Source organism: Rutidosis leptorrhynchoides, chromosome 7 (genome assembly GCF_046630445.1).
Source record: "Rutidosis leptorrhynchoides isolate AG116_Rl617_1_P2 chromosome 7, CSIRO_AGI_Rlap_v1, whole genome shotgun sequence".
Taxonomy (NCBI): Eukaryota; Viridiplantae; Streptophyta; class Magnoliopsida; order Asterales; family Asteraceae; genus Rutidosis; species Rutidosis leptorrhynchoides.
Genome location: NC_092339.1, coordinates 32,667,457 through 32,682,409, shown reverse-complemented (window position 1 = coordinate 32,682,409; position 14,953 = coordinate 32,667,457). Strand labels below are relative to the sequence as shown.

At 35.1% G+C, this 14,953-nt stretch overlaps 1 protein-coding gene across 1 annotated transcript in view; it reads left to right on the top strand.

Annotated features, from left to right (window-relative positions):
* Nucleotides 1-12,522, top strand: part of LOC139859088 (uncharacterized) — an 83,383-nt gene extending 70,861 nt beyond the window's left edge. Inside the window, exons 4-6 of the mRNA XM_071847899.1 lie at nt 10,350-11,322; nt 11,579-11,850; nt 11,938-12,522. Of these exons, the coding sequence (XP_071704000.1) occupies nt 10,350-11,322; nt 11,579-11,850; nt 11,938-12,522 (1,830 nt within the window). The remainder of the gene's footprint in view (nt 1-10,349; nt 11,323-11,578; nt 11,851-11,937) is intronic.
* Nucleotides 12,523-14,953: the final 2,431 nt, after the last annotated feature.

Below are 14,953 nucleotides of genomic sequence, written 5' to 3'. Positions count from 1 at the left end.
GTTTTCTCAAACTAGAATTAACGAAAACTTAAAATCCCTTTTACAAACAAGGTTAACAAGTTTAACGCCATCCTATTGTGTGACACTTAAAAGTATTAGGGAACTCATGATGGGATAAAGGTCACCTAACCGTTATGAGCAAACTAATATGATTAAGGTAAATTTCGCATGCTTGTGGGATAAAGGTCACCTAACCACTTGTATGTTAAATTTACAAGTCTATACAAATAGGACGACTTGATTTGGGAATCATGAACTTAGGGTCACCGAAGCATGAGGAACAAATAGGCGTTGATGGGATAAATATGCCATGCAAAAGGATTGCATGATCCCATACATTAGAAGTTGCAAAAGGATTGCAATTGTCATATAATGACTACCTAGCTAAATCAAATAACGGGATAAAGGTCACCTAACCGAAATTTGGTTTACCGTTGGATTCTAAAATTTAATATATCAATTGGATTAAAAGGGTATTGAATGTTAAATTAAATCGATACTTAAACAAACTTTGTCAAATTTTGTAGATGGCCGCCAAATAACAACAACATTCCAAACGCACCAATCAACTTTAATAACCTATCATTGAGGTCCATCCTCGAAAAAGAAAATAACTCCCAATCCATTTCATCTAATGTACTAAAGATGAAAAGCCTCATTGATCGATTACACCATCTCAACAGTCCCGTGTCTAATGAATTAACCACGGACCTTATCCTCAACTCTTTGTCAAAAAGGTTTGACACATGCGTGTTGAATTACAGCATGAATGATTGAGATAAAAGCATTGACGAATTACATGTCATGCTAAGGACGGATGAATCAAGCATGGGTAAAAAGGCTTCACCCATGCTCATGATTAAATGAAGGTGGATCCAAGGATGAATCCTCTTCTAAGCCAATGGTGGCTAATAAGAAAGGACCCACCTACAAGGGCAAAGGAAAAGGGAAGATGGTTACCCCAACCAACAACACTAAATGGCAAAAGGTTGCCAGACAAGCAAACCCCAAGGAAGATCCGTGCTTTGGTTGCGGTGTGATAGGTCACTGGAAACGCAACTGCCCGGTCTACCTAATGAGTTGAATGCAAAGAGGGATGCAGGGCAAACCTCAGGTAATGTATACATGATATACGTTGAGCTTAGTATTACTTCTTCTAATACATGGGTATTAGACGCAGGATGTGGAACTCATTTTTGCAATTCATTGCAAGGGTTCATAAGAAGTAAACTAAATGCGGGAACAACAAGTCTCTACATGGTAAATGGTGCAAAGGTGCACGTAAAAGTTCAAGGAGACTTTGTTTTAAGCTACCAAGTGGTTTGGAGCTTATATTGAAAAATGTTTTGTATGCACCTGATTTAACACGAAACATTATTTCTATTTCCCGTTTAAGACATTGTGGTTTTAATCTTAATTTTATTGATGATGATATCCATGTCTTTTTGAATGATATGTTCTATTTTAAGGCCTCGCCTTCGAATGGTATTTATGAATTGGTTCATGATAACACATCATTCGATAGCTCAATATACCAAGCAAGCACCAAGAAACTCAAAATGGATTTGAGTGATTCCTACTTATGGCATTGTCGCCTTGGTCACATAAGCAAGAATCGAATGCATACACTTCAAAAGAATGGTCTTTTAAAATCAAGTGAGCTGGATTCGTTTGATGTATGTGAATCTTGTTTACAAGGCAAAATGACTAAAGCACCTTTCAAAGGGACCTATGAAAGGGCTAAAGACTTATTAGGATTAATAAATTCGGATGTATGTGGACCTTTTAAGCCCATGACTAGGAATGGTGAAAGATACTTCGTCACTTTCATTGATGACTTCAGTCGTTTCAGATATGTCTACTTATTAAGACACAAGGACGAAACTTTTGAAACATTCAAAGAATATCAAAACGAAGTACAAAATCAACTCAACAAGACAATTAAGGTACTTCATACCGATAGAGGAGGTGAATACCTAAGCGATGCCTTCCAAGATCATCTTAGGAGTTGTGGGATTATCTCACAACTTACTCCACCCGGAACACCCCAACTTAATGGAGTTTCCGAAAGGAGGAACCGAACCCTAATGGATATGGTTCGATCTATGATGGCAAGAAGCTCGTTGCCTCTATCATTTTGGGGTTATTGTCTAAGCTCCGCGGCTCGTATTTTAAATATGGCCCCAACCAAGAAAGTGGAACGAACTCCTCACGAGATGTGGTTTGGTAAACCTCCATCTCTATCATACTTAAAAGTATGGGGATGTGAAGCTTATCCTAAGCGTTACGTCCCTAATAAGTTGAATGCTCGATCCACGAAGTGTATCTTCATAGGATATCCCAAGGATGATATGGGATACTATTTCTATGATCCATCCGAGCAGAATGTATTTATTGCTCGGAAGGCGGAATTCCTTGAAACTAAGTTCCTAATGGAAGGAAATAGTGAAAGGAAGATAGATCTTGAAGAGGTTCAAGATCAAGTAGATGATACACAATTGGTTGACACTAGCACTCAACATGAAAATGTTGATAGTGATCAAATGGATGATCAAAATACACAAGACATTCGTAGATCTGGTAGGATTAGCAATCCTCCTGAGAGATATGGGTTTCTCATAGATGGTTGCTATACGGTTGATTTGGATGAACCAACAAACTACCAAGATGCTTTATCAAGGATTGATAAAGATAAATGGCAGGAAGCCATGAACGCCGAGATGCAATCCATGTATGAAAACCAAGTGTGGGAACTTGTTGAGCAACCTCCTAGCTCTAAGCTAGTTGATTGCAAATGGCTTTTCAAAATGAAAACCGACATACATGGAAACTTGGATACATATAAAGCTAGACTTGTTGCAAAAGGTTTCACTCAAACTCAAGGGGTTGACTATGATGAAACTTTCTCGCCTGTGGCAATGCTAAAGTCTATTAGGATATTATTTGCCATTGCTGCTCACTACGACTATGAAATATGGCAAATGGATGTCAAAACCGCTGTCCTAAATGGATATCTTATGGAAGATGTCTATATGGTCCAGCCTGAAGGTTTTGTTGATCCAAAATATCCTAAAAGTGTATGCAAGTTAAAGAAGTCAATCTACGGATTGAAACAAGCATCTAGAATGTGGAATCATCGTTTTAATGAGGAAGCCGAGAAATTTGGCTTCATTAAAAATGGTGATGAAGCTTGTGTATATAAGAAAGATAGTGGGAGCACCATCATGTTCCTTGTACTATATGTGGATGATATATTATTATTTGGGAATGATATTACCACAATGCAAGGAGTCAAAACTTGGCTAAAGAGTTGCTTCTCCATTAAGGATCTTGGAGATGCACAATACATATTGGGGATAGGGATCTATAGAAATAGATCCAAGAGATTGATAGGTTTAAGTCAAAGTACATACATTGATAAAATCTTGAAAAGGTTCAAGATGGAAAACTCTAAGAGAGGTTTGGTACCTATTCAAAAGGGAACCGTTCTCAGTTCATCTCAGTGTCCTACCACGAAAGATGAACAAGAGAGAATGAAGAAAGTCCCATACGCATCTGCTATTGGGTCTATCATGTATGCAATGATATGTACTAGACCGGATGTGTCATGCGCTCTAAGCTTGACAGGTAGATACCAGAACAACCCAGGAAACAGTCATTGGATTGCTGTTAAAAGTATATTGAAATACCTTAGGAGAACTAAGGATATGTTTCTAATATATGGGTCTGGTGAGAAGGAACTCGCTGTAAAAGGTTACGTGGACGCAAGCTTCCAAACTGATTGAGATGGATCTCGGTCACAATCCGGTTATGTCTTCATTTTAAATGAAGGTGCGGTCTCTTGGAAGAGTTAAAACCAAGATGTTGTTGCTTTATCCACTACAGAATCAGAGTACATCGCCGCCTCATTGGCAGCTAAGGAAGCTGCAAGGATGAAGAAATTCATCGACGACTTAGGAGTGGCCCCTACCATTCAGGACACTCTTGAGATCTTTTGTGATAACGAAGGTGTGATTGTTCAAATCAAGGAACCTCGTGCTCATCAAAAGACCCGTCACATTGAGCGGAAATTCAACTACATAAGGGATGAAGTTGAAAAAGGAAAGATATGTATTCACAAAGTTCACACAGATCATAATATAGCGGATCCACTCACGAAGCTCTTACATGGGCCAAAACATGAGGAACATGTTTGTGCATTAGGGCTTCGATATTCTAGTGATTGGTCATGATCTGTTTTAAGTATTGTACCGGAACGAAATTATTCAAACTCATTAATATAACTATGGAGTTAATTTATTTGAGTTATGTTCCTATTTTGCATATTTCATCCATGAATAAGCAATTATTCTAAATTTCCGTAGTCGATCACATTTGTGGGAACAAGTGTGAGGTTTAGACTATTATGAACTTGGATTGGTATACATTCATAGGTTGAATGTGGGGCAGGGTTGCTACCAAGGTTCATAGATATTTGTGGGATATAAATATCGGAAGACCCGCTCTCAAGATTTACTGTATGGAGCCTTTGTGGTTGATCACATGTAATCTTGAGTAAAGGCGAATATCATTGTATCCTCTGACCTGAGATACATATTGGGTTCGGATATTCACCAAGTATTGTGCCTTGATTCTTTCCTTCGCTATTCTGAAATATGGTAGTACATAAGGGAGAACTCAGGTATAATGCAAAGTATATATCTAGGACGTATGTAGTCAAGATGGAATTTGTCCCTCTTATTTGTTGAGAGTCAGATGTCTAAGGCCTGATAAAGTTAAATCTATAAGAGAGTGATCACTCTATGTCTCTTGGATTTAACATGACATCTAGGACGAAAGGATAGAATGAAAGATTCACCTAATCATATTCGAGATGGGAACTCGAAAGGGATGATGTTATTGAATGGCACAAAGTCATAACATATTAGGGGGTGATGGACGGTGTGTTAGGCTGTATCCATCACTTGCATTAATTTCTTATGTTTCTCGTGCAAGTGGGAGATTGAAGGTATTTCATATGCCCGAGAGAAATATTAAATTAATGTGGCTAATGTGTTATGATCCAAGTCGGGTCATACCCAATAACAAGCTAATCGACACCTTATATGTATTTATCTTGACAATTGGATCGTCAAATAAATACGCGACACTTGAACTTTGGAAAATCGGTTTTCTAAAGTATTATCACTTGAGATAAATTATTTGGATAATTTATATTTAATTATTTATAGGCTTAAATAATTATGTTGTGTTATATTTTATAAATGGGTTTATAAAATGCAATTAACTTAACAAATGCACAAGTTTTATTACATGTTTATTAATAACAAATTGTGTAATAAAAATTAATGGAATTTTTTTTAAAAACCCCATATGGTGGACGGCTTTTTGGGAGTTCCCATGGCCACCCACATGTTGCTTTTGTTATTTTAAAGACTACACAACTTACTATATGCATGCATGTCTCAATATACTCACTCCTTGACCAAGAAAAAGACTAAGGTTTTCAAAATAACTCTCAAGAGGTTGAGAGAGGGCTGCTGGCCGAAATTTTGGTAGTGAGAAGAGAGGGTTTTGGCTTGCTAATTATGTTCATTAAGTGTCCAAAATCCTAACCAAATAATAGAAGGTGTTGGTGATTAAAAGCTTGGGGTATAACTACTTGAGGTTTCATCCATTTGAAGCTCTATTCTTCATCATCATCTTCATCATCAACTACATAGCTTGGAGAAGGTATAATCTCTTATCTATCTTGTAGTTTGTAAGTATGTTTCATAACTTGATCCTAATTGGGATTTAACTTTAATTGGTTAAAGTTTAACAAGTAAAATTTGATAATTACACGCTTCCGTTTATTAAGATTCTTAAAAGGTTTTAAGACTTATCAAACTTGTTAAATCCCAACACCTTTTGTTCGAGCCAAGCTAGAAATCACTACAACCGACCCATGGCCACCTGCGGCCTGAATTATCATACCCATCGAACAACCACTTAACCGCCACTTTCACTAGTCCACCACCCTCTTTCTCTCACTATCTCTTTCGTTTCCTGTAACCACAACGAACCACCACTTCATATAAGTTAGACCATCAAGTAACACTCATCTCTAAACCATATCTATACTTCTGTCACCTGTCACCCCCAACCACAGTACACCCCTTAAACATCATCTTCAAAACACACCTTTAAACCCATTTATTATTTTCGTGATTTCATGTTGCCACTCGTTAATTTTTTTTCCCTTCTTCGTTTCAACCTTACTTCTGTCGAGGGATATCACGGTAGTAACCACGATGGAGATACAATGATAATTCAATGGTGAAACTGAGTCACGAGTTTATTGGTGAAATTATGAGGAAGACGATGAACAGGACCGTACATATTAAATATAATACACCTACGCATTAAAACAGAATTGGTGAGTGGTGCAGATGGTTCGAACCTATGTTACTAGCCAACAGGTCTCGGGTTCGATTCTGAGGCCTGCAGTTTTTCATTTTTTTTTTTGATTACACAATAATTTACTAAATGGACTTAAAATTATTGATGGACTGTTAGTGGGCCGTAAGCATAATTAAAATTGGGCCGAAATGAAGGAGGAGGAATAAATGGAAAATGGAAACCGAATTAATACAGTTTATAAAAAAATATGGGAAGGGAATTAAAAGAGTAAAACAGAATGGTTCAGCTGGTTGTGTGTTTGATGGGTGAACGGGTGGTCATGAGTTCGATTCTCAGCTGTGACATCTATTTTTTTTAAGACTCTTTTAAGGTAGTCTAATGTTCCTTATTATTATTATGATAATTAAATATTATTAAAGTATTAAAATTTTGGTTAATATGTTTACTAATACAATAACATGATAAATATATGTAACTCTTTTTTCTTATTTTATTATTATTATTATTATTATTACTATTATTAAAATTATCATTATTATTTTTATTATTATTATAAAAAGTGTTGTTTTTATTTTCATTACCATTATTAGAAAAATTATTATTTTTATCAAAATTAATATTATTATTAACCTTATTATTATTATTACTATTATTTTGACATTAATATTATTATTATTATTATCATTATTACTAGTATCATTAATATTATTATAATATTATTATCAACCTTACTATTGATAATATTATTACTGTTACAATAAAAATTAGTTATATAAAATTTTACTTAATAAAACTATATTAAAATTTTTACAAATTATTTATTTAAAGTATATAAAATAAATATATTTAATTAAGTTATTAATGAAACACGTAATTTATTAAGATAACATTTATGTCACTAATATATATTTATTCGATTATTAGATGTGTTGATATATATATGAATGATATAGGTTCGTGAATCCGAGGCCAACCTTAAACTTGATCAATGATGTTATATGTATTTTTACTACAAAATACATTAGGTGAGTATATAGTCCCACTTTTAAACTCTAAGTATTTCGGGATGAGAATACATGTAATTTATGTTTTACGTTATGGACACAAGTAACTGAAAAAAAATAATATTCTACGTTGAGTTGTACCACTGGCATACTTCCCTGTAGCTTGGTAACTATTATTTACAGCGGTATTGTAAATGCGAATCCTGTTGATAGATCTATCGGGCTTGACAACCCCAACCGGACTGGACGACCAGTATTCAACGGTTGCACAGTACTTCATTTCATGACTACATTTGGTACGGTGTAGTAAGATTTCATAATAAAGGGAATATGCAACGTGATTAAATGTTAAGTATGGTTACCAAGTGCTCAACCACTTAGAATATTTTATTAAAATGTTTACATATGAAATCTTGTGGTCTATATTTATATCGCTGCCGGCATTAAACCTATATCTCACCAACTTTATGTTGACGTTTTAAAGCATGTTATTCTCAGGTACGAATTAAGTCTTCCGCTGTGCATTAGCTCATATTAAGGATACCATTTGGGACCATTTAAGCCATGATACAAGGACGTTGCATTCGAGTCATTGAAGTTCATTAGAGACTATTATTAAATAAATGACAGATTAGGTCATTTGGTTATTATGACAAGTTAGGCGAATATGACAACTCTTGATGTAATGATAGATTACCTTTTAAGAATAAATGCAACGTTTGTAAAATGTATCATATAGAGGTCAAGTACCTCATAATGTTATCAACTATTGTAATTCGTTTATAATCAATATGGACGTTGTCCGGATGGATTAGTTCGGGTTATCACATGTATACTCGACATCCAAGCAAGTATCAAAAAGAGTGCGGAAGCATGTATCAAGTAGCTTTCAAGGACCTGAGAAAACATATAGAAAACTGTCAACGAAAACGTTGGTGAAATCATAGGTGTTTTAGTAAACGTTGTATTTGAACCACAAGACTTAATATAATATGATTATCTAAATCATTTGCATTCCAAAGTTGTTATTTGTTTCGCGGGCACCCAATTATCAAACTTAACTGTTTTGCACCCTTCGCGTAGTGTTAGAACATACACTAGACCCGAAAATATATTTCATCCGCTAACGGTAGCGAACCGTCCGAATGAGGCTCGTCAAGCCCATGTGATCACATAATATAAGTTCACGTTTACACCCTGCAAGTGTAACTAATGATAATTGAATTGAGGATTTTTGTTCAAACCCGTACGTGGAATGTTCGTTTTCGTACTTGTGTTCAAGTGTAAAAGTATGATACGTATATGTTTCTCATCCCATAGTTTAAAGCATAAAAGTTGTTGAAAGATGGGACTATGATCTCACCTTGAGTGCACGTATGAAAAGTACTTCACAAAGTAACGTGTGCGAAGGATAGTGCTAGTCTTGACCTAAACCAATAGGTCGTATCAATAACGGTAAATACGATAGGTCAAAGATGTTTAATTAGTCCTATGGCTCGTTACGACTCGATTATGTAGCATGTGAATCAAATTGTCAAGTTTCATGCAAGATACAAGTACAGAAACAAGTTAGGAAGGTTGCATAATCATTTGGTTAAGTTTGACAAAAAGTCAAACTTTGGTCGGTCAAAGTCAACGAAAGTCAACACATTCGGGTCGGGTCCCGAACTACTTTTCTGAGGTTTTTATTCATATATAAGCATGTTAGAACAAGTCTCATGTGAATCGGAGGTCTAGAACGGGCCAAACATTTTTCACATTTGGGACAAGGAGGTCAGAACCTGGCCCCCTTATATGTAGCGCCGCGACAGGAAAGGGCCGCGCCGCGGCAAAGGCCGGGTGCTGGTGCCTGGCCAGTCCCAAATGTTCAAGTCTCAATCCAAAACCTTTTTGTGCATAAAACACAAACCGCTAACACTTAGGACTCGCACCTTATATCGTTGGAAAGCTCTTTTGACGTAGAATGCAACTAAACACAATTCATCAATCAAAAACCTCATTTGTAACAACCGAGTTTTCAAACCAAGTGATCATTCAATGCACACATTAATGCTTCAAACTCACCAATGCACATTTAATGATTTAGGCATTCAATGCATACATATGACATGCCATTTTGTAGGTAATTGAGCATACAATACAACTAACAACTTACTAACAACAAATCATGGCAATCAATGCATCAAATAATCATTTCAAGTTCATTAAACCCTAGCTCAATTCCACCAAAAATCACTAAACAAGTTCTTAGAGTTTTCTCATGCAACCTATACATCAAAATGAAGCTAGTAACACTAGGAACACATTTAATACATGCATTTATAACATTTAACAACATTTAATCATCTAAAACTCAAGATTAAACACACCCATTTTGCTAGTTCATGCAAGTTACTTCCAAACAACAAATCAAGCAATTCAAACACATAATCTTGTTAGACTAGAGCCATAGACACTAATTAACAACCTTGTAACTCAAAAAATCTCAAGAACACAAAAATTAGTGATTTTAGAAAGTTACTCAAATGCAATGAGATTGGTATGGAATCAAAGAGGAGATCACGAGGAGTTCAAATATATAATTTGTTTGGCTCGAAGCTTGATCGATTTAGTATGGATGATGATTTGCTTTTTGATGAATTTAAAGAAAATATGAAAGTAGAGAATGAAAAGAGAAAAGAAAATGAAAAATGGAGGTGGAAGATGGTTGACTAGTCAAGTGCTAGTCACCATTTTGGGGTTTTGGCAAAACAAGTCCCTCAAGTTGTAGTCGGGTGCGTTAAATTACCTGAACGAGATAATTTGAAACACGTATTAACGGGAGATGTTATAAACATATAACGGAGTTTAAAATAGTTAAACGGAAAAGTAGACGGAAAAAGGCGGGATGTTACAATCGAACCACGTATTTTTGGGTGCTCGGTTTTTGTTCACATTCGAAAGACTGAACGCACTAAGCTTGACCCCTGTGCTGGAAAATGTGTTATGGTTGGTTATGGAGTAAATCAAAAAGGGTATCGATGTTATAGTCCAAGGAAGCGTCACGTCTTCACTACAATGAACTGTGACTTTATCGAAACTGAATATTTTTATAACACCCAACCTACGAGTGAGGGGGAGAAAGAGAGTAATGACACTCTAAGTTGGGTAACATGGACACCTAAGCCCCACAACATCCAAACTGAATCACCTAATCCTAGTCCCGAATCACCTAAATCACCTAATCCTAATCCCAAATCACCTAGCCCTACTCCCGAATCATCCAATCCGAGTCCCGAATCACCTAATCCTAGTCCCGAATCACCAAACATTGAACCTAATGGAATTCCCTCAAATGATGAGGAAGATATTCCGACTAATGACACACCACTCAAGAATGAATCCACTTCCGCTGAAACCACCGAAAGATATGTTTTACCACAACGAATAAATAGAGGTGTCCCACCTAAACGTTACTCTCCGAAAAATGAAAATCAAAGATCAAGGTATCCTATTGCCAATATAGTACTAGGAAACCTATCAAGTGAAGCACAAAAATTCAACTCTGTCTTATACTCTAAAAAAATCCCAAACACGGTTGAACAAGCGTTAAAATCTGAAAAATGGAGGAAGGCGAGGGAAGAAGAAATGGAAGCACTCAAGAAAAGTGATACATGGGAAAAATGTGTCATTCCTCAAGGCAATAAACCAGTAGGGAATCGATGGGTGTTTACAATAAAATACAAACCAGATGGTACCATTGAAAGATACAAAGCTCGATTAGTTGCCAAGGGTTATACTCAAACATATGGAATAGATTACTCCGAGACTTTCTCTCCAGTTGCGAAGATTGATACCATCAGGGTTCTTTTCTCAGTTGCTGCAAATGAAGAATGGCCACTTTACCAATTTGATGTAAAGAATGCCTTTCTACATGGTGAATTAAAAGAAGAAGTCTATATGGAAGCTCCTCCAGGATTCTCCGGAAACTTCAAAAATGGGGAAGCTTGTCGACTTAAAAAATCTTTATATGGGCTAAAACAATCTCCACGGGCTTGGTTTGGGAGATTTACGTTATTTATGAAAAAAATACGATTTTAAACAAAGTAACTCGGATCATACTCTCTTTTTTAAACGAAAAAGAAATCTGATTACATGTTTAATCATTTACGTTGATGACATGATAATAACAGGAAATGACAAAGAAGAAATTTCAAACTTAAAATTGAACTTATTTAAAGAATTCGAAATGAAAGACTTGGGCAGACTTAAATACTTTTTGGGAATTGAGGTTTTACGATCCCAACAGGGAATATTTATCTGTCAAAAGAAGTATGTTCTCGATTTTCTTGCAGAAGCAGGTATGATTGATTGCAAACCAGCCGATACACCATTGATTCCAAATCAGAAACTATATATGGAAGAAGAAGGTGATCTGGCTGATAAAGCGCAATACCAAAGAATAGTGGGAAAATTAATCTATCTTGCTCACACTCGACCTGATATAGCACATGTAGTTGGAGTTGTGAGTCAATTCATGCACCAACCACAGGTTCATCACATGGAGGCTGTAATGAAAATTCTCAGATATTTGAAGAAAACAGCCGACCTTGGAGTTGTTTTTAAGAGGCATGGGCACCTGAAGACTAAAACATATACATATGCAAGTTGGGGTGGAGAAAAAGGGGACATAAAATCTACATCCGGATTCTTCACACTCGTCGGGGGTAACTTGGTTGCATGGAGAAGTAAGAAACAAAAGGTTGTTAGTCTTTCAAGTGCAGAATCCGAATTCAGAGGAATAGAAAAAGGGGTAGTGGAGGCCTTATGGATTAAAAAGCTACTGACAGAGATTGGTTTCCCACCACAAGAAGCTATTCAAATCCTGTGTGACAATGAATCAGCAATCGCTATTTCGGAGAAACCTGTTCAACATGATCGAACTAAGCATGTTGAAATCGATCGACATTTTATCAGACAAAAATTAGATGACGAAATCATTTCTCTTCCATCAATCAGAACAGAAGATCAGCTAGCTGACATCCTCACCAAATCTGTCAATGGGAGACTCTTCAGCGAAGTACTTGGCAAGTTGAATATTGGAAACCCCACTATTCAACTTGAGGGGGAGTGTTAGAATGTAGCATCAAAAGTCAACAAGGTCAAATTACCTTTTTTAGGTAATTTGACTTTAGGATCAGAAGCTGCAAACTTCATCATCTCCCAAATTAGTAATTCACAAGAAGACATCTGCAGCTGGACCAACGGATACAAATCTGACCACAAAACAGCATCTTTTCCTTTTATACAAAAGTGGTTCCAAAAAGTGTTATGGAGCCTACTTAAAGTAGAAATAGCTGTTGTAGTTTAGGTGTTTATAAACACTCACAGCAGCATGTAAAAAGACCAATTCAATTGTATCAAATATTTTCAATTCAATACAAGATAATTTTTTAATTCAAAACAAGGAACCCACGTTTGCTTATGGAACTCCCCCAAGAGTAGAGAGACCTCGTGCTTCCTATAAGAGTCCCCCGATGTAGTGACCCGAACTTTTCCATATTTATATATATATATTAAATGAAATTGTTATTTACATGATTAAGTGTTTTCAGCATGTTAAGCAATCAAACTTGTTAAGACTTGATTAATTGAAATAGGTTTCATATAGACAATTGACCACCCAAGTTGACCGGTGATTCACGAACGTTAAAACCTGTAAAAACTATACGATGACATATATATGGTTATATATATAGTTAACATGATTTTATTATAAGTATGTATCTCATTAGGTATTTTAACAATGAGTTATATACATAAAAATGAGACTATTAATTTAAGAAACTCGAAAACGATATATATAACGATTATCGTTATAACAACGTTTTACTAGGTACATATGAATCATATTAAGATATTGATACACTTGGTTAATTATGTTAAATGATAAGTAAATATATTATTAAGTGTATTAACAATGAAATACATATGTAAAAATAAGACTACTAACTTAATGATTTCGAAACGAGACATATATGTAACGATTATCGTTGTAACGGCATTTAACTGTATATATATCATACTAAGATATATTATATATCATAATATCATGATAATATAACAATTTAACATCTCATTTGTTATAATAAACAATGGGATAACAACATTCAACAAGATCGTTAACCTAAAGGTTTCAAAACAACATTTACATGTAACGACTAACGATGACTTAACGACTCAGTTAAAATGTATATACATGTAGTGTTTTAATATGTATTCATACACTTTTGAAAGACTTCAAGACACTTATCAAAATACTTCTACTTAACAAAAATGCTTACAATTACATCCTCTTTCAGTTTCATCAACAATTCTACTCGTATGCACTCGTATTCGTACTCGTACAATACACAGCTTTTAGATGTATGTACTATTGGTATATACACTCCAATGATCAGCTCTTAGAAGCTCATGTGAGTCACCTAACACATGTGGGAACCATAATTTGGCAACTAGCATGAAATATCTCATAAAATTACAAAAATATGAGTAATCATTCATGACTTATTTACATGAAAACAAAATTACATATCCTTTATATCTAATCCATACACCAACGACCAAAAACACCTACAAACACTTTCATTCTTCAATTTTCTTCATCTAATTGATCTCTCTCAAGTTCTATCTTCAAGTTCTAAGTGTTCTTCATAAATTCTACAAGTTCTAGTTACATAAAATCAAGAATACTTTCAAGTTTGCTAGCTCACTTTCAATCTTGTAAGGTGATCATCCAACCTCAAGAAATCTTTGTTTCTTACAGTAGGTTATCATTTTAATACAAGGTAATAATCATATTCAAACTTTGGTTCAATTTCTATAACTATAACAATCTTATTTCAAGTGATGATCTTACTTGAACTTGTTTTCGTGTCATGATTCTGCTTCAAGAACTTCGAGCCATCCAAGGATCCGTTGAAGCTAGATTCATTTTTCTCTTTTCCAGTAGGTTTATCCAAGGAACTTAAGGTAGTAATGATATTCATAACATCATTCAATTCATACATATAAAGCTATCTTATTCGAAGGTTTAAACTTGTAATCACTAGAACATAGTTTAGTTAATTCTAAACTTGTTCGCAAACAAAAGTTAATCCTTCTAACTTGACTTTTAAAATCAACTAAACACATGTTCTATATCTATATGATATGCTAACTTAATGATTTAAAACCTGGAAACACGAAAAACACCGCAAAACCGGATTTACGGCGTCGTAGTAACACCGCGGGCTGTTTTGGGTTAGTTAATTAAAAACTATGATAAACTTTGATTTAAAAGTTGTTATTCTGAGAAAATGATTTTTATTATGAACATGAGACTATATCCAAAAATTATGGTTAAACTCAAAGTGAAAGTATGTTTTCTAAAATGGTCATCTAGACGTCGTTCTTTCGACTGAAATGACTACCTTTACAAAAACGACTTGTAACTTATTTTTCTGACTATAAACCTATACTTTTTTTGTTTAGATTCATAAAATAGAGTTCAATATGAAACCATAGCA